Below are 22,077 nucleotides of genomic sequence, written 5' to 3' on the forward strand. Positions count from 1 at the left end.
TACGGTATATATATATATATATATATACCTATATTATATATTTTTTTATCTAAGTGATCTATAAGTGTATGTCGACCGCATTCCTTCATGAATCATTTACTTTTTCTGACGCGTCATTCAACATAAAACTTGTAAAAAATGTATTGTAAGGTATAGTTACTTATGTACTTCATGTAGTTACTATAATTTAGTATTGTTAAAAATAAGTTAGCTGTTGTCTCACGAATAATAAATTTACAAAAAAAACAATTAAAATTGTATGCATACTTTAATTATAATTCAGTAAAAATAATTATATCGAACACGGCATACAATAACATTCTTATTTATATTATAATTTTGTAGATCAATTGTAAAATTTAAAGAATGTATAATATTTTTCACTTACCTTCAGTTTTGATTTAATTTGAAAACAATTTTAATCAAACTTATGTCACAAGAGTACATTACATAAACAATAAAGCACAATTTTCTCTCAACAACTTTGATTCACACTGTTTTGTTTCAAGTTCTATAACACTTGCGCGGGAATGTTTTCGCGACTCATTGAATAGAAGCGTGCACTACCGGTGAGCTTTACACACGACTCAACTCTCGCGATTACGTTCGGCGAATACAAAACAATGCGTGCCACAAACATTGAGTCATCATAAAGCCGCTATGTAGATGAATTACTACAATAGTGACATCTATTGAACATATTACATATTCCAATCGTTTTTAGCGCCATCTACCAATATAAGTTGTATTTTGTTTTGCTATCTGCTACTAGATGTCGGTAAAATTATTCATTTACATTCTTTGCATCGTTTAATTTATTAAGTTTTGTTAAATAATATTTTTTTCCCATATTTTACCTCTGAATGATAATTAATAATGAATTAAAAATAATTCATTATTAATATATTAACATTTGATTAAAAAAATACAGATAATTAATATTTCTTAGGGTTGAGGACATCTCTTGTCTCTAAATAAGTTTATGTAGTCTATGCATTAAATCATTCTTTCTCTGTCAAAATGGCTGCCGTGCAAGAGGTGCGTGTTGTATTAAATAATTATTACATTAAGTATCATGTGAAATATTTTAATAAAATATATAAAAATCATATATTTGGTGTTTACAGGCAAGACGCGAACCAATTCAAGCGGTCCAAGTATTCGGCCGCAAGGTGAGTTTGATCAAATTTCATCCACGTGTTGTTTTAATTTTCGTGAATTTTTTAGGTAAATACATTCTAAATTAAAATAGTGTTTTTCTGAGGATAAATTTAAACCTCTTTATAATTTTATTCAAATGCAACTTAAACATTCGAGATTAATAAATGAGCTTTCCTGCCTTGGCCGTTGTAACCTATACTGTTTAACGGTCTCAAATAGGAAAGAATATTATCGTTTTTGTTGTACCAGCCATTCTAGAAGCTATATTCTAGGGTGGTCTAAATAGGAACTACAAAATAACCATAAATTCAATTGTTGAAATTTTACAGACATAACCTAACTCTTAAAAATAATGTGTTAAAAAACTTTTTTTTAGAAAACCGCAACAGCCGTAGCTTATTGCAAGCGTGGTCATGGAGTACTTCGTGTTAACGGACGCCCATTAGATTTAGTGGAGCCCCGTCTTCTCCAATACAAATTACAGGAGCCTATCCTTCTACTTGGCAAGGTACAGTTTTAAATTTCTACTAACATTGATAACTCTTAATCGTTTCCGTAAAAATAATGATCCATGTGTTTGTGTATACAACAATAACTAAAATTTGATGTAAAATGTAATAACAGCTTAGTTTTGGTTTTAAATGTACTGCATAATAGTTTTTTTTTACATCCATTGTATTTGAAACTGCATGATCACATCACAGTAATATGCTCAGTAGTAAGTCTTGTTAGATGTATCACTAAGTATGTATGGTTGATTCATTTATATTTGTACACAATGAATATGAATCAATTTTTTATTAAAATCAATTCATTTTTCCTACTTTAATATCATATTCGAATGTGTAGTGTACAAATTTATTTATAATTAATTGTAAACTTATATACATACTTGATGTAAACATTGAAATCATTGAGAAAACATTTATTTGAGTGAATATTTTTTTCTTTAACATTTTTGTTTGTTTTGTTTTTGTCTTGTGTAAAATAACATTTCACTATTTAATATCCAACCAAGTAGCACTATAAATATCTTTTGTTAATTATAATAAGTATAATCACTCCTATCACAGTAATATCCCATGCTTGTCTCGCATACACCTTCAAATTAGTTAGAACATGTGTTTTTGTAGCACATGTTGTATAATTTAAATTGTTTCTGCTATGAAAGGGTCATAGCAGAAACAATTTAAATTGTAAATGAAGAAATTGCTGACTGTTGGTACATAACTCAAGATTGGCTGGACCAATTTGGACCACTAACAAATACTATTCTAGCATGATGCTTGCCGATTGGTCAATATATATGAAAATACTTTGTTATATAGGCGTTATAAGACCGTTGGTTATTTTGATATTACCTAGAAGTACATATTTGTTTTATGAATACAAAATATTAGATTTTTAATTTGATTATGGCTGTTCAAATGCTCCATTGCTTCAAATTTTGTTACGTGTAATGTAGATGTAATAAAAAATTGCAATCAGAATCATTAAAGCAAAATAGTTTTTTAATTACATGTATTATAATAAAATAGAGATAGAATCTACTTGATTTGAAAAAAAAAACATTTATTAATATATAAAATGCATGTTACATTTCATTCATAATATGACTCCACATAACAGACAAACAAAATTACTATACAATAATGTTATTTTTTACTTTATCAACTTCATGATGAATAAACTTATTCCGAACCTGAGTATCTTAGATGTGAAGTGAACAGCAGTTCTGATTGTTCTTATTGAGGATTAAAACTAACTCAAATATTATTCTCTTTATTTTATGGAAATATGTTTATCGTGTACAGGAAAAGTTCGCCGATGTCGACATCAGAGTCACCGTCAAGGGAGGTGGTCACGTTGCCCAGGTCTACGCCATCAGACAAGCTATTTCCAAGGCTCTTATTGCCTTCTATCAAAAATGTAAGTAACATTAGATTTTACTTATATTTATTTTCGGTAATTATACAAACTGTTATCATCAAAATATTACTTTCCTACTAGCAAATTTATTTTAATTGTATTTTTATTAATATTGTTATAAATAATTTAAATATTTTTCTATTGAATAACTTCACTGTAACTTACCTTTCTTTCCAAAGCTGTCTTGCTCTGTGTGAGTCAGTCATTTCAGAGAAAGGAGATCAAATTGTGACATTTACCAAACGGCAAGTCTCATCTTTAACTTGCTTGTTTGAAGTGTACACTACAAGTTATAATATAAGAAATTTATTATAACAAGTGATAAGTAGCAAAATAATAAAAAAATATTATTCGTTTTACAGATGTAGATGAAGCATCAAAGAAGGAAATCAAAGACATCCTCGTTCAGTACGATAGAAGTTTGTTAGTCGCCGACCCCAGGCGCTGCGAGCCCAAGAAATTCGGTGGTCCAGGTGCTCGTGCCAGATACCAGAAATCTTACCGTTAACATCGCACATTTCAGCACCGTGTGGTATCGTATTGGCTGCGCGTGGTCATTACGATATCATATGGTGGTTTTCAAAATAAAAAAAAAGTAAAACCGTTTCTGCCTTTCATTTTACATATGATAGAATCATCCTTTTTTTAGAATATAGAATAGTAATATTATACTGACTTTATTGTTGTCGGACAACAATATTATCTATAGAGGGAAGTTAAACTTATCCGGAATATATTCTAAATCCGTAGCTAAACTTAAGCTTCTCGACTCCGTTCCGAAATGTAGCTATAGATGCGGAAGATATCGAGCGACAAGCATTAGTTTAGCAATAGCTAGGGTTAGTAAACAATGGATTTTTAGTAGATGCCAAAATATAAAAATAATATTTAACGGTATTTATTTGCGATTCTCGAATCTCGTCTGACCTTAATCAAATAATGAAATTAGATGTAGATTTTTTATTAAAAAAAATAAGTATGCCATTAATTGGTTTACGAGTGTACTTAAATAAACATACCAGTAACAGCCTGTGAATGTCCCACTGCTGGGCTAAGGCCTCTCCCTTTTTTAGGAGAAGGTTTTTGGAGCTTATTCCACCACGCTGCTCCAATGCGGGTTGGTGGAATACACATGTGGCTGAATTTCAGTGAAATTAGACACATGCAGGTTTCCTCACGATGTTTTCCTTCACCGTCAAGCACGAGATGAATTATAATCACAAATTAAGCACATGAAAGTGGTGGTGCTTGCCCGGGCTTGAACCCACGATCATCGGTTAAGATTCACGCGCACTTACCACTGGGCCATCTCTGCTAAAATAAACTTATCATTACATATTAAATCATAAACAATAGGATAGCCTATTTATGTCGTTTATTCTTGATGAACTGACTGAATATCAATATCATTTAATGAATAATTACATTTCATTTTCTCTTTTTGTATGGGAAGGTCTTGCGGGACTATCCATAATTAATTAAACGTAAAAAAAAACCTATTCAACGTATCTAAGAACCACGAGTGCGGGAAAATTTAAGTTTTAAGCGTAGTGCCGACGTACACACAACTTTCTGCGATCGATGCTTAGTATTGCTTTTTTGCATTATTCCCCATATCTGGGATACATTGATCAATTTCTTTAATTAATTAAACACCAGCTATATTTCTTTTTTTAGGAATAATTGAACTTTATCCTGTTATTTATTAAATAAAATAATAAATATTATTGTAATTTGAAAGCTTTATTACGCTGTGCCCAATTCACCTTGCAGTTGTTTTGTAATTATAAACAAAAGCCAATTTTATATAATATCTTTATTTTCATTCTAAATATCTTACCATCAATAACATACGAAATTTTTAAATGCAATTTATAAAGTACGACTCATATGATTAAAGTTCATTTGGTTACATTCATACATGACTTTAGTTTAATATATTAACAATTAAACGACCGAGAAAATACAAAATACAATTCAAATATTAATTAATAGAATCCAATCCAGATCATCATATTATCATGTAGTGTAATGATGAAATAAAAATTGTAAATGCGGAATTGTTATGAAACCAATATTGAAAGTAAAAACATTTTTGATTTAATTTATAAGTGATTAGATTCGCTATTCATTTCATATTGATTAAATGCATATTTATTTATTGACGAGATTCCTTTTTGTTGTTTTGGCGTTATTTAAATATGGAAGTAATTATAGAATGGCAAGACTAAAGATAAATAAGCCACTTTGACCTTGATTTGACGTGATATCATTGGTTGAGATTTTGATAAATAAATTAAATAGTCTGTAGTATTCATAATGGATTCGTGAATAAATGCTTTTTAAATGTCAGCGAAGTTGTTATCGAAATGTTGGAAGATAACGTGTAAATTTGTTATATGTTGTAATGTAAATAAAGATATATTAATAAGGAACTGTTTCTGTGCATAATTTTCTGGATATTAGAATAGAAAATCGCATACAATATGTAAAACTAAGATTGAATTATCTTTACTCCTTAATTACTGATGTTTGTAAACTTATATTCTAATTGTAAATAGTGTGACAAGAGATGATATTAGTGTGCCAGTGAGACAACACGAAATGTATACTAAAATTTTCTTTATTGAGATGGTTTATTACAATTTGGTACTAATTGTATTTTGAAAAACAGATTTCAAAAACAAATGTTCGAAATATGTCGGTTTGTAGAAAACTAGATTTACAAACAATTTATTTAGCTTAAATAATTTTAAATTGCTAACTACACTTACTTAATTATTGGCAAAACATATTAATATTATTATTAATTTATTGTTAGTAGTTAATGTCTTTCACAATGATAAATAACAATAACATTAAAATAACAAAAAAAATAACAACTCATTAAATGACTTAATAACAGATCTTGTTAGAGATTATTAATATATTTTAATATTTCATGTACAATAATATATTGGTCATTTATTTATGTATTTTATTTATCTATACTTAATATAACAATTTCATAGCCTCAGTTTTTTCTTAATTCACAAATAAATTAGTATACTGCAAGAAGTATTCAAAGATTAAAAAAAATTTTAATGATCTATCTAGCTTCCTAGAAAAAAGTTATAATCACAAATAAAAACAACGATTTGAGATTAAATCAATATCAAAGTTAAAATATAAAATTAAATGCTAAAGAAGCTAATATTTATTTTCCATTTTACGAATATTATTTTAATTTCGTATGAGTTAAAAATGTTTTCAATAATTCAAATATTCTTAAAAAAATAATTACAAAGATTGTCAGAAGTTTCGCGCCAATATTTATCGTATTTACAGATAATAACTACCACCAAATAAAACTTGCAGATTATAAATACTGAATTGGTTAAGAATTTCAATGACATTTAAATATTATTTCATATTCTTATCTTCTTGAACGTCGTCGAACTTGGCTCCCATTCTTCGGAGTGCAATAACTGCTGCTACTGCTTTCGCCCACCGTTTCTTGATAACATATCTCTTCAATTTTGCTTTAGTAACGTGAAGCTCAGTGCAAAGTGCCGATTGTATTAACCACGGATGTGTTAATGTTGCCGAAGACGTCAAACGCTCCCTATAAATAATAATTGCATTTGTTTTCAACGCAAATAATAGCATTATATGTTAATTAGCAGTTATTCAGACTGAAGGAATAACAGCTTATAGTTAAAGATATTATTTTTAAAGTAAAAATATATATAATTTTGTCTTTTCAGTTGTTCTTTATAAAATACTTATACCTCAATTGCTTGCATTTTGTTTTCGTAAATCATGAACGCTTGAAAAAGAAAATTAAAAATATATACCGGTATATTTTGTTATAGTTCATCGGGTTAAGATCGCGATGGTCTACGAACAAGCGACCACTTACCGTCAAGTCGCTTATTTGTTGTATATTTTTCTTTCTCTATAAAACACGAATAGTATCTCGAAATAAAACAATCACTTTCATAAAGCCTTATATTTTAACAACGTAAGCATCATATAACAATAAATTATCAATAAAATCAATACAATTACTTAAGTACGTATAAGGAACAATACGCTGGGGGGTTAATATTCAAATATCTGTAAAATTATTTACAAAAAAGTACAAAATTATCTGCTATTGTCAATGTAATTTCATGTGTCTCAGTCTTGTCTGCAAGCGGATTCCATACAGAGCTTTGAGTATGAAGACTAGATTCGTATTAAATTGTCATTTAGGTGTCATTTGTATAGAAAAAAAACTAAATTATAATCTCATGCCCTACTTTGGTAACCTACCATACATTCAGAAAGATTAACTCTTACGCCGGTCGAGTCTTTATGATTGAGATCAGAATAAAAATTGACGATTTGAAAACAAACATTCGAATTTATGTCGTTAATTAACGGAAATTTTCAAATAAAATTTCGATGTTCTATATTCATTTCCAAAATCTAGTCAGCTTGCTTTGTTTCCGAGACCCTTAAACCTTATACGCTAAACTTTATTAGCATCCAATTATTTAAATGCTTAAGCGTAATTAAACTACTTCGAAGTTTATCTTTCTGAACAACACGATGTCATGGCACATAGTCCCTGTTTCAAAAATGTCTATACATGTATCACTTGGAACTTGAAACTTTCGCGGTAACATTTTTCTTCTGGACTTTTTCGTCCGATGATTGTCTTTTGAAAAAAGCGTGTAGACTGGACATGGAATTTTGCGCAAGTTGGTTCGATTGTGACCATTCTAAGGAAATCGACTGGTGTCTTCCGGTGTTAGAAGTGCCACCAGCTGTTCTCTCTCCTTCTACGTCTTCATTCTCGCCCCATTTCTCAAGAAGATGTAGTAGTAAGTCTTTCGTTCTGTGTGCATTATTTTCATCTCCTCTTCTGTATGGCAATTGTCTGCCATTTTCGAAACCGTTCACTAATTTGTCTATTCTATCACGTCTGCGATCGAATTCCTCGAAAAATGTGTTGCGTCTTTCAATTGGTTGATCTGGTACATCTCTACTTGTAGTGGTCACTCTCTTCGATCTCGTTGACTTCACCCATGGCATTTTGCTCGTCATTGGCTTCTCTGGTTCTTTATCTTTGAGAAACGTCGAATTTATTTTATGACTAGATTTGGATGTAAATACTTTTTTCTCACTGGTCGTCGCGTTACCATTCGTCATAGTTTTTGTGATGCTTGATTTAGTTTCAGTTTTAAAGCCGTTTGGTATTTTTTTATCTTCTTTGCTGAATTTCTTAATTTCCGAAACATTTTTATCAAGTTCTTTCATGTTGTTATTGTTGGTTAGATCCGTATTCATTGTCGACAACATAAATAGATGATCTGACAATTTTTTTATTTCTTCAGCTAAGTTCTTTCTTACAAAAATGTCCTGTTTCTTATGTATGAAACAACTGCTGTCGGACGCTCTTCTTTCGACTGGGTTGTATCTAGTTGAGTGAGTCGGATCTCTCAAAGGTGGTGGTTCTAAATCATCTTCATCGAAAACGACATCTGGAGAACTACTCAGGGAACTCCTCGGAGATGGAGAACAGCCACCAATGGACGACCTCTCGCAATTTCCATTTGCTAGGCAAAGGATCTCCTGGGCTTGAATGTCAAATACGTATGGGGAATTGGGATGTTCACTCCATCGTTCTACGAAGAGTCTTAAATTGTCTTTGGCTACATCAAGTTCATGTTTGGGTGAAAGTTGCGGTTGCTGTCTTGGTTTGTCTTGTTTCACTGGTGTTCGTTTTCTGAGCCACTGGTGCCGTAAACACTCCGTAGCACTGGGACGTGACCTGCGACAAAGACCCTTGTTACTATCACCCCAACACCTTACTGTGCAGTCAAAGGTAAAAATATGGATATAATATTTATAGCAAGTATAGCTGTATGATTTATATAAGCAAGGATGGATGGGTTATTGGATAGGCGTAACATCTAAGTTTTGGAGATGCTAATTTACTATTAGTCTAATCTTAGTCTAAACAGTAGTTAGCACGTTATAATATAAATGTAATATATGTAATGGATGGTCAGTAAAATATATACTAGTTGATGGCTAATAATACGTTAGTGACTGGATACATTCAGTGTTGGATGAGAGTCAAGTAACAGAGGGTCTTTACCGACAGGCTGACTCTTTGCAGCATTATACGAGCCAAAAAAACATATTCATATTTTTTTCCATATAATTTTTTTAACGATTCATGAAGGGCATTTGAACCGAAACATAAACCCGATATCTAAGGGTAAGTTCCTATTATATCAAATAGATCTACAAACTATTATGCTTTTACGAAATAAACTATTTCTAACGCTACTGAAACTACAGTCAAATTAACTTACTCTTTGTCTTTCACGAGTAATTTGCCGATGAAGTCTTTGGCGTCTTCAGATATCTCGTTGAATGCTTCATCATCGAAATCGTATTTAGCTATCGTCACATTCGCCATTGTTTCTATATCAGTTTCGCCCATGAACGGTGATAAGCCAGATAAACTGAAAATATAACATTGCATTATAAACTTAAAAATAATTAACGGAATACGAATATTTAACTCTGGTGAAGGATATTCACATTAAGATTAAGAACGCAAGGCTGTAATGAATAGAGGCAGGCAGCTCCGGAGTTAAAGATCCAAGGCCGTTAGGCAATTTGATAGGCATAGGCATAAATCCGAGCTGGAGGAAGGAAAAGACCGCGTGAAGATATCTGTTAGCTTTCACTTTGTTAATATTTAGAACAGATTGCACCAGTTTTGTTCATATTTGTGTTAGACTTTTCATCCCACAAAATCCAGAGGTGCTTGCCAGATTGAGAATCGTTCATGGATTAAGATCCATGTTTCCCATTAACTTGACCTTTTTGACTCATCAGATGTTTATGAAAAATCGCAGGTACACTCGTATTCAATAAATATTTTATATTATAAATACTCACAGAACGTAACAGATTACTCCAATGGACCACATATCTGTGCCGTAACCGATTTGGTCGAAATTAACTACTTCGGGCGCAACGAACTCGGGAGTACCGAATAGAACTTGCAACTTCTTTTCTGGGTCGTAGAAACGAGCGAGGCCGAAATCGATGATTTTTATACGATTTCCCGCTTTTGTCAGGCACAGAATATTTTCTGGCTGTAATGAAATAATTTCACATAAAAAAAAAACGTTTTCAGTATTATTATCTACTATTTAAAGAACTTATTACATACATATATCTTTGTAACAAAAATAATATGTCGCTTACGTGATTACAAATTTATATAAGTAGGCGTTAAAACGGATTAGTCTAAAATAAAATTCTGCATGTTTTGTAGATTTACTACAAACGAGAGAAATAAAAATATTCGCAGTTAATAATAAAAAACAATATTAGCGACGTGGTAGTAGACAATCATAAAACTCCCGCGCAATCTTTTCCGCCATTCTGATTAACGACTTGGATCACAACCAAGATGGAGTCTCGAGGTGAAGGAGTCAACTATATTTTTTTTTCAAAACAGTTACTCTTTATTTATAAAAAAAAATCATCTCCACAGATTTACATATTATAAGGCGATATATTATTATATGTATTGTATTACATATTAATCAACAATGACTGCCAAGTTATCATATATTTTGAATAACATCACAACATACTTAATAATATTTAAACAAATATTACAATATGGCTAGTATAGTTTAATTAAAATAATCTGTCACAAAAAATAAAGCTTTATATATACAGTTCTTGCTCGCGTCTTCGTCCGCGTATTAGGGAAAGGGAGTAGTAGGTTCATAATACTACCATTTCATGTTACTTCCTATTATCACTTTCAAAAACATTTGTGCAAAGATGAAAACAATATAACTCAAACAGTTAAAGTATTGTAATTGTGTCGGTATAAAATATACTATTAGTTTTTTTTATTTGTTTTAAACTAAGCCGAATGCTAATAATTTTTATGTCATATAAATATATATCACCTTCATATCGAGGTGCAGTATATTCTGTCTGTGCACGAATTCAATTCCCTCGCATATTTGCCGCATGAACACGGTGCACGCTCGCTCCGTCAAGACAAAGTCCTCGTCGATCACGCGCTCGAATAATTCTCCTCCCGTGATTCTGAAAATAAAATAAAACCGTTAATTTGCGTGTTTTTAAAAGTCAGTAGGCACTTACGGTTAATTTTTATTAGGCCTTTAGGTTATATTTTTAAATGAAACGGAATTTGCTCGGTTACTTGTTACTTGGTAGTTTGAAATACATGGATGCTTAAAAGAAACGATAAACGATAAAAAGATGGTAATATCTGTTATAATTAAGATTTCAACATTTTATTAAAGATTAACCTTCAAGCCTAGAGTAAAGAATTTAGGATTTGCAACTTCTGGGTTGTTTTAGGTAATATACATGAAACATGTGTTCGACGAAAAAAAGTATGACATTTTGAGAGATTGCCAAAAAGACTGATATTGACCATCGTAAAAAAGTAATCGTTACATTGAAACAGAGTGTTGGCGCCAAAAAAAAAGTCAAGGCCAAAGCCAAACGTGATGTCAAATAACTATTGACAAAATTTAAAAATAAATTAAAGCTCGTGAAATCATATTAAACATCGTAGAAATAATATGTTTATTTTTGGATCAGAAGCCATATGTATACATATTATAATATACTAATAAATATTAGATTTTTACATAGTCAATATATGGTATAAACGAATAATTACTAATGTAGTCTCAGACTAAATATTTGTTTCTAAAAAATGTTTTTCGAACAATCGTTTGAATACAAAAATTGATATCGTTTGTTTGATTTATAAGGAAACAGTATTTCACAGTTTGATCGCCAGAACTTTGAAGGATTTTTCAAGTCATACGACTTGTTGGATAGATAATAAATATTCTAAGATAATTTATGTATTTTTTATAAATTATAAATATAAAAGTGCATATGTTGCTATATTATAATTTATTCAAATAAAGTTAAAAATTGCTACTTAAGTTGTCACTGTATTTAAAAGTTGAAAATGATGTCATCTAAAATTTAGCCTTGGCCTGTTTATATTTTTTAGAAATATTCTAGTATTAAAAAGTTAACAAGGTTGCTGTAACATGTAAAATAAGTATGTTTTTATGTCGTTTTTAAAAGTATTAAATGAAGTAATTATTAACGAAATAATAATAATAATAAATTTTTAATTTGGAACGTAATCTTAAATTAAAAACGTAATCTATTTTTAGCTTCAAGCTTTATTTTAGAATGAATGAATGCAAGTGTTTACGTCATCAGCTGGTTTTATATTTGTTTTTGTTCATTTACGTCATAGCATGTATTCGGTCTGCGTTTCTTACAATTTAATACTAAAATATTTATAAAAAAACATTTGACGTAAGCGCTTAACATCGGCTGTGTAAATTTACAATATTTACGAGCCCTCGTTTATCGAGAAAACTATATATTTTTTAACAATATGTCTTCATAGCGGTAGTTACTCATCTTTTAATAATTTATATTTGTAATGAGTTTTACTATTTCTTGATAAAAAAACATCTTTAAAATATTATTAAACTACAATAATAAAATCATAGAAGATAAAAATTGCAAGCATTATCATTCCAATTCGCAATATTATACAATGTTCTAACATTGTGTAATATGATAAAATTAGTAATTAGTAATAAATTGTCTATGGTGTCATTTTAATATCTTTGATTCGTCGCGTCTGTCTAACAGTTTAAAAGCGATAAACTCAAAAACTATCAATCGCTTCACGTTTATAATTCATTATGGTTTTGTGTAAATTGGGTGAAATATGACGATGATCGATAAAGATGTCGGAAAAATCATACCGACGAGCGTTACTGGCGTAAGTCACGAAACCAATAGAGTTATATGTATTACGATATATACTTTTTATGTAGATTTTTATTTTAACCGTTCAAGCCGGGACGGATACGGTATTTCGTAAATTTGGTATTTCAATAAATTCAACATAATGATAACTCGTTATTAACTTTTTAAAACTTAACTTCTATCACAGGTTTTATTTCGATCACCGTTGTAAAAGTCATATTGCTTTTACCTCTAACCGCATCTCTACTTCTAACCGCATCTCTAAAACAACGATGCATATTGCATACATACATATATATGCATAGCTTTATAACAATAAGGTAATACTGGATGCTTGTCGATTGAATATATTAAACCTACTTTATTATAACGTGAATCGTAAATAACAAACGTTTTTCAGACTAGGGTTGCCAAATGTAATTAATCAAAACATTTAATCAGTTGTATAATTTGCTACTGTAATGCAATTAAATTGCAATTTGTACGTCTAACGATAATTGCTATAGCTCCGTCATAAAATAAGATAACAAGGTCAAATAAAATAAACAACTAACATTATGAAAACAAGACCGTCATGAAAATAAACAAGAGCAAAGGTTTTAGTACAGTTACGTCGTTAACACAGCAATGGAGTTATTTGTACACTCTTTATCATGGAACCTACGACTGAAAATGAACACAATAACATTCATGACACCTTTATATATACAAAGTAACAAATTATAATAGTTTATGAGTATTACAGGTTAGCCAAGTAAATCAGCAATCTTTTATAAACTCCTGGGTCACCTCTGATCATACACGTTCCAAAATAAAAATTTGAAACTTTATTCTTAGTTTAATTTTTTTATTTAGTCTCTTGCCCCGACTGCGCAGCAAGCAGAGTGAGGGACGAACGGCACCAGAATAACATAAGGATTAATACTTACATTGCTACCCGGCTTGTTATAATATAATTTGTTATGTAATGTATTTTAATATATGAGAATTTGATAATAATAAATCAGACCGACTAGAACCAGTAAAATTTAAATGCTATTAAGCAAATTTATTGTTATATATTTGTTTATTGGCAACCCTAATGTGAAGAGCTAGGATGTAGTGGCAGGATGGCGTCGCGCCAACTATGCGCGTCGTAATATCTGACGCGGTTTGACGCCACGCTTTAATAACATACATGCGGCTGGAATCACACTTCGCATACACAAACCGCGTTGATAGCTATCGTAACTCTGGTAACTTTATATTACTAAATAAGTAAAACGTATTTGATAGCGATCATGCAGTAAATATACCGTAAAAAAAAGAAAAACTTCTAATGTTGAGATTTACTTGTGCCTATATTCTTTAATATTATTTGTATGTTGTATATTCTCTCGCGGTAAAGTATCGTTCTTAACGGTAATCAGATTTTCATAGTTCCTAAGGACTATATAATTATAATATAATTCTAAAATATGTATTGATTATAATGACAGCTGTCAAACTAATGTGACTAAACTATTTGCTAAAAGTACAGATAAATCAATATCAATAATTAAAAATAAATTTTGTATAATGTTATTTTAAATTATGTAAATGTTGGTAATAATTTTGACCAATAAAATCAAAAGATAATAACAAAGACACAATAAATTTATTGACATAAATTTTACTTCCTAAGTCAAGTCAATATTGAAAAAGAAAGAAGTACTTTTTTCATAAACAATATCAAATTAATTAACTTTTTAAATTTATCAATGGGTTTAACTTTAGCATTTTTGCAACATGATGTAACCTTGTAAAGACGTCGTAGATTGGTTTTTATAGCTATAAATTCGTTCTAAATGTTTTAGTTTTAAAGTTCATTATATATATATATATATATATATATATATATATATATATATATATATATATATAATATTTTTAAATAGATTTTTAAATAAAGTGCTACATGTATATATATATATATACATGTAGCACTTTATTTAAAAATCATTAACATGCTATTTACAACTAATTTGGTGTGCTAACATACCTACCTATGTAGGAGTTACAAAGTTATGTGGTCACTATTGCTAACAACTGTTATTCTAATCAAGCTATTATTTAATTTTGTAAAATGACAACTCAAATGTTCTTATACGAGCCTACTTGAATAAAGATGTCAGTATTTTGATTGAATAACCATGCTCAGACTAAAAATTATGCACTACGAGACGATAGGTACCTCATATTCACGAAGGGTCATCCTGGCAGTTAAAAATAATTAAAAAAATTGAATTGCATTGTGATTATTATTTACATAATTAATTTTATTTAAGTCTGGCAACTATTATGTGTTTCTAGCTTTACATCGAGGAGCAGACGTCGCCAAGTAAGGAAGCACTTGAGCTCAGCTTACATCGGATTATCTTGATTAATTGAGATGTAAACAGGAACGCGTTTAATGCGTATCCGTAAATTAATGGCTGTCAAAGTGATAATTCTCTGTCGATGTATGATTATTGTTATATCTGTGGAGTAAAGTGCTGTTTATATTCGTCTGACGTGTGATTGTTGAGTATTCACGAATGTATAAATTATTTTCAATCCGACTACTGACTTTTCAATCTGAAACCAACTTTTAAAGTTTAAAGTTCGCAAATACAACTTCCAGGGCGTGTTTATAGGTGCTAAGTCTACGAAGTTAAGGCTAATTATTATTCGTTGATCTTTAATGCGCGATTACTACTACGTACTTACTGTATGAATAAACATAAATTAAGCGTTTCTGTAAATTTTTTTATCATGTAAAATTAAAAACAAAAACAATAATTTACCCTCAAAGTCAAAAGTCAGGTAAATAGGTACATATTTTCTATTATTTATTTTAAGTAAACCAATTTATAAAGCTTAGTCTAGATGTAATTACCATACCTATAAGATGTACTATTTATATCTATATAACTCTATACGTCTAGTTGTTCTCGAGCCTTGATTAATCAAAACTTATTTTATTTTTAGTTTTTAATGGCAATTAATTACAATTCCATTTACCAAATACGAATAAGAAAACATACAATATTAATGATTAAGGATAGGTTAATAAAATTTTTGAGCTTCCTAGAATTCCCTAACTTTTTATAGCAAACTACTAACCTAAATCAGATAATAACCTAAAACTCTAGGTGAGTTGAATGAATTCAAAAAATATATATCTATAAGTCGTATCGTATGTATATATATATTTGTCGCGTTTGGACTCTACTACCACTTACCAACAGGTGGAGTAGAGTCATTTGCCCTCCCGGCGAATATAAAAAAAAAAAAAAAATATACATATATTAAGACGTAAAATCATTGGTCATCCAGTAATACAAGCACCATAACCACATAAGGTAATCTTCACACGTATTTGCCTAACTGTACGTTTTGTGTCGCTTTCGTCGTGACTCAACTTTACAATAAACGAGGAATGTGAAAACATTTCGAACTGAATTTCTTTGTCCCCAATAATACCTCTAAATAATGTTGAATCTAAGATAATAATTTCTGACATTAATTCTAAGATACGAAGAAGCGAATTCGCGGTTTATTTCTTTCTGTCATTATAGATTTCTCTTAACAGATAAAACAAAGATTTATTTTAGTAACTTTGTATAAATCAGCAAATTTTATCTGTATGTCAATTTTAAAATACTGCTAGCTGATTATTCGATACAATATTGATTTAATGGTCTAATTTGCATGCAATTTGAATTAAATTATTCTTTATTGAATTAATTTTGACATAAGATTATCCGTTTATTTTTTGTTATCTGTTCTCGTCTAAACAATTTAAAAATATCTAAATATTTAGTGAAATCAAAACTCATTTCATTTTTATAAGCACATTTCGTAAACACTTCTAAATATAATCATGATGGGGCGTTTTTTTGTTGAAGTTATATTTATCTATTATAAATGAGACCATAAAAACATAATTGTCATTGATTCAATCATTGTACAGAAACGAAATGCATTACCGGTATATTTACTTCACTTAGTATGTGTTCTTTGGACATAAAGTGGGTTACTTGGAAAGTATTTTTTGTACGTTTTTACTTTATAATAATAATACCTATCATCATAAAGCGTGAAAAATAAATGTTAACCTTAAAATCTAGATGTGGTATTTCAAATAAAGACGCGCCGTGCCAACCCTGAATCACTAACCTTCTTTGTAAATGTAAAATTTCTATAATTAATTTGTCGAAAGGCGCTCAACACCTGACGTTGGCTGTCATCATGCGACCTAATTAACACACCTGTGTTATCTCTCATCTATTTTTGGCAATTTAATGTAACGAGTCGAAGATAATTTTCGAAGTCACTACGCGTGATAAGAAACCGGTTCACGTTTGGCATTTTCACAGAAGGAACTTGTCTCTTTGCGTAGCAATGCGGGTTTTTTTTAATATTTTTATGTGAGCAATGTAAATAATCTCATCAAACAATCTTGATATTTCACTGCTTAAACTTTCCATTTCATTTTAAAGTTACTTACTTCCTCGTAGGTATAGAGACTAGATATAAGGCAGCCTGAGGTCCTGAGTTCAAACTCCAAGTCAACAAAAAGTTATTGGGTTTTTTCTGTCGAAGATTCTCAGTAGACAAAACACTTTCAACTTCCAGATTGCAAAAGTCCACTCTCGAGTCCCGTGCCTTGAAAAGCACGTACAGCCGTTCGTCCTACATCTGAACTCTTTCCAGTCATGTCGGATTGCCGTCCCATCGGATTATAAATAGTAAAGGAATATAGAATGCATGTGTGTTTGCGCAAAAACTTGTGCACTATAATATGTCCTGCGGAGTTAGGTAATCCTTTTCTGAATTTCAAGCCGCCGAAATCGGTCAGGACGACATCATCACTTACGTACGGCTACATTTATTTTTCTAGTTTGAAGTAACTTTATTTTTTCAAACAACGTATGAGATATATAAAAAATATTGTTACAAAATTGTTATTAAAAAAAAAGTGATTGTCAAAAGTAATGTCGCTATCATTCTTGTCATTATTCCACGCGGGCATGATTTTTACTGTTGCTATTTTTATTTTATATTTGTATGGTACAACAAATGTTATAAAATTTACAACAGGACAGCTTTATGGAATGAGTTCATTCTGCTACCAAGCAATAAAAGAATCACGTACCATTAAATAACCGTAGGTGACTCAAGACACATCTTGGTAACATTGACCTTGCGTTGTAGTATTGTATTACAATCGAAATTGTTCTAGGAAACCTATCTCATTTAGCAGCTATTGTTTGCTTGTTGACATTTTTTATTTGTTTTTTTTTTTTTTTTTATAATAAAATAGCAATACAACGGACAATGCCCGCTCGTAAAACATTGCGCTATTGAGGACTGATGTAATAAATGCTGGCGGTAATGAAAAAATCAATGTTTTTTAAGCTTCATAATAAAGTATTAATTTTTAGAATCCTAAATATTGACGTTTTACTATTGAATAAGACAAAGCCTTGTATTAACGAAAAAAATTATGTATTCATTGAAATTATTCCAAACCAAATTTGTAAACTATAGTACGTTAAGTCTATTTCAGTATTTAGATCAACACGGTAGTTCAATTTTCCGCTACAAGTCTTCCATTAACCCAATAGCTTGGAATTCTCCGCACCAAAATCAGCCGTAACCTGCGTCAATACACGTTAACCAAACAAAACAGCGTACGTCTGCCCGATGCGTATCTAATCCCCGACGTCCATAGCCGTATTTTTTATTCATAGCTTAATGTATCTTTTTTAAAGCTTGCGATGCCTTAATGGGCTTCACGTATGAATAAATCAATGGTTGTGTGTTAAAATCCTATAATATGTATACAAAATATTTTTCTTATTAAATTTTTATTTATTCATCGAAATTATCGTGAACAAATGACGTGTTGAATAAAATTCCGCCACATTTATGTCATATTATTAAACCACTGTGGCTTAATAAACTCATAACCTTCTGTAATTTTTAATTAATTTACCTTGTCTATCTATCCCCTTTTAAGAACAAATTGAATAAATGTTATGTAAAAATTATAAATATCGTTTGACATATACTGAAGCCGAGATGGCCTAGTGGTTAGAACGCGTGAATCTTAACCGATGATCGTGGGTTCAAACCCGGGCAAGCATCACTGAATTCATGTGCTTAATTTGTGATTATAATTCATCTCGTGCTTGACGGTGAAGGAAAACATCGTGAGGAAACCTGCATGTGTCTAATTTCATTGAAATTATGTCACATGTTTATTCTACCAACCCGCATTGGAGCGGCGTGGTGGAATAAGCTCTAAACCTTCTCCTCAAAAAGGGAGAGGAGGCCTTAGCCCAGCAGTGGGACATTAACAGGCTGTTACTATATACTCACGAGTATTATAATACTTTAGCTCATGTGTTAAGCAAAGAGAATGTACGTATAACCTATTATAAGCTATATTTATTCTAAATTTCAACTAAACCGGTTAATTGGCATTTGCGGTGAAAGAGTAATAATAGGTCCATCCATTCATCCTCACAAACTTTCATCTTTATATTAGTAAGATGTTGTAGTTTATATTGCTATAGAGTATTTAATGGCAGTCATAATTGTTATTCTACTAAAATATGCTAAACTATAATATATAAAAAACTTGGTATATTATATAATCACTTGCATACAATTATTTTGGAGAGCTACAAGAATAATTTTATGAAATTCTTTAGCGTTAGGTTCACTGGATTGACAACATACAATGACTCACACTGGAAGCACGCCATTGGACCGTTTGAATGAACGGACGCATTTAGAATGCACAAAATCTGGCTAATTACGATGCGCCGGCGCAGGTGATTCGTACGTACACCCACATAATAATTACTACGAGCATAATTCACATGACATTGGCATGAGTACGCATTTATTATTATATTTTATTGCGGCCTTCAATAGGACTTGAATTTTGTCACATTAACATTCGCTGTGTTGTAATTATTCTATTGTTCTATGTGATACTTCCTTGAAATGTTTAAAAAACAAAATAACAAAGAAAAATAATTTATTAATATAGATACAATAGTACATTAAATCTCGTTTTTTTTGACATCATTAACAACCTTCGTCATATTTTAGCCAATTTACACAAAATTATACACCTAGATATTCCGCATGAATTCTTTCATTAGTGAAAATCGCAAGAATGTGTTAAGTAGTTTTTGGGTTTATTGTTTTCGAAAGACATGCAGACGAGGCGAGGAGACTTTGTTTTGTAATATGTAGTCATGCGGAATATATAAGAAAAAAAATGTTTTTTTTAATATTGAGGATATTAACTTTATTGGCAGCACGTCGCGAAGGCATTTGCAAATTATGCAATGTTTCTTCCTTCATATGTATTTTTAGCATAAATTCTATAGAGATTTTGATATTCTACAGATATTATTAAGTATCACATATATATTAATTTTAATGTACTTTATATCGAATGATTGTCATCAAAACAAAAAGTAAATAGAAACTAAAAGAAACCCCTTACAATATTTGTAAGAAGTTAAATAGTGTTCAATAATTTTGCTATCTTTTGAGACAGTGACGACGACCAATCACAACGATGAATAGGAATAAACCATTTTCGCTTATTGTAACAAATAGCAAATATATATTATTATCTTTAAAAAATCATAGTGGACCTACTTAAAAATTCATTCGTTGAAAATCTTAAATTATAATTTAAATGAACGGTTAGTTTTTGGATATGTGGGCTATTGAACGAATGATGATGTCCTCTTGACCGATTTGGCTACGTGGGCTACTCATGAGAGACTAGCCAACTTAGCGAGAGATATTACAGTGGACAAGTATGTGTGCAATAGAAGTGCACTCTCAATTCTCTTTCCCTTCTATTCCAACTATTATCTGACCAATGAGACGACATATCCGATACGGCTAGGAGTTCAGGCGCAGGACCAATTTTCCGAGACAACATTGTCAAATTCCGGTTTACGGGCTGCTATTGACAATTGTTTGACAAAAAAAATTACCTGACCATTAAACTCAAGACCTCGGGATCTGTGGCTTTATAACTAGTCACTAGACCAATTAGTTTATTAAATCAATAAGATTTCACGAAAGATATAGATATATCATTTCACGAGTACTAAACGAGTAGTAAAACTAAACAGAGGACGATCCTTTAAAATATCATACATATACCTGTTAATGCATTAAACATGACGCTATGAATACTTATATAGAATTAATCTGATGACTACGCATTCTACAATTACTACATCTAATTAAAGCATGTTATTAATAGCCAAATATTTCATTCAAGAGCTCTTAATAACCTGTAAGAATTTCGTCATAATTTCGTCAACAAGCCGAGCGCATTCGAGCTGACTAAAGATGGCGATAATAACGCATCTGACGGAAATGTCTGAATCGATTCTTGGCCACGAACACAACGATTCATTTCCATTATACCACGTCAACATAATTTCAGGAACTTATTTATTTTCAAACACTCGTGAGCAATGTGGCTATTTTCATTTTCTGTACAAACGTATATAATTCTATATACGTTATACAGCATTATATAATTATTATCATAAGCTGATTTTTAATTTTAAGTAAAACGATAAACGGCTCTACATGTAACGTTAGCGTTAACGCAAAAGTATTTTATTTCTCATATAATAGAGGTTATTAACACGCAATCAGGGAAGTTGATTTATTAAATGTAAGAAAAGTTAGGAATATGTCAAAGAAGTTAGTGAAACATCTTGTAATATATAAAAAAATATAAACACTATAAATCCCTTTATAGCATTACATAAACCGATTTGTTTACATAATAAACGTATACTATACCCAGTGATTAGCATTTGCCGACAGAACCAACGTCGTGGTACTATTTCCTTTAATCGAATCGCCTTTTCTTTAGACATTTAAATGGTAATGTTTTTACTTCTAATTTCAATCCTGAGTCGGCGCAGGCGCAGTGAATACAACTATTTAATGAACATTAGGTTACTTGCTGGACATATAAATTGCCCTCTTTCTACTTGAAATCTGCCGCCATCAAAGATCTTACGAGTGTTTTTTTATATATACATTGCTAAACAGAACTTGCTAAGT

The 22,077-nt window shown here is 30.7% G+C and overlaps 3 protein-coding genes across 3 annotated transcripts in view; 1 reads left to right on the plus strand and 2 right to left on the minus strand.

Annotated features, from left to right (window-relative positions):
- LOC126776742 (uncharacterized) overlaps positions 1–601 on the minus strand; it is a 39,230-nt gene extending 38,629 nt beyond the window's left edge. The window contains exon 1 of the mRNA XM_050499464.1: positions 389–601. The gene's annotated coding sequence lies outside the window, so the exon portion shown is untranslated. The remainder of the gene's footprint in view (positions 1–388) is intronic.
- Positions 602–978: 377 nt separating this feature from the next.
- Positions 979–3,695, plus strand: LOC126776925 (40S ribosomal protein S16). The gene is made up of 5 exons (XM_050499792.1): positions 979–1,038; positions 1,128–1,172; positions 1,538–1,669; positions 2,976–3,090; positions 3,453–3,695. Exons 1-5 carry the CDS (start codon positions 1,021–1,023, stop codon positions 3,596–3,598), a joined length of 456 nt encoding a protein of 151 aa, XP_050355749.1. The 5' UTR covers positions 979–1,020; the 3' UTR covers positions 3,599–3,695.
- A 3,371-nt stretch (positions 3,696–7,066) lies between these two features.
- Positions 7,067–22,077, minus strand: part of LOC126776786 (myosin light chain kinase, smooth muscle-like) — a 41,179-nt gene continuing 26,168 nt past the window's right edge. The window contains exons 5-8 of the mRNA XM_050499547.1: positions 11,070–11,211; positions 10,036–10,235; positions 9,441–9,593; positions 7,067–8,890 (exon numbers count right to left, since the gene is read on the minus strand). Of these exons, the coding sequence (XP_050355504.1) occupies positions 7,711–8,890; positions 9,441–9,593; positions 10,036–10,235; positions 11,070–11,211 (1,675 nt within the window). The 3' untranslated portion in view covers positions 7,067–7,710. The remainder of the gene's footprint in view (positions 8,891–9,440; positions 9,594–10,035; positions 10,236–11,069; positions 11,212–22,077) is intronic.

The sequence above is a fragment of the Nymphalis io genome, chromosome 21 (assembly GCF_905147045.1).
Source record: "Nymphalis io chromosome 21, ilAglIoxx1.1, whole genome shotgun sequence".
Taxonomy (NCBI): Eukaryota; Metazoa; Arthropoda; class Insecta; order Lepidoptera; family Nymphalidae; genus Nymphalis; species Nymphalis io.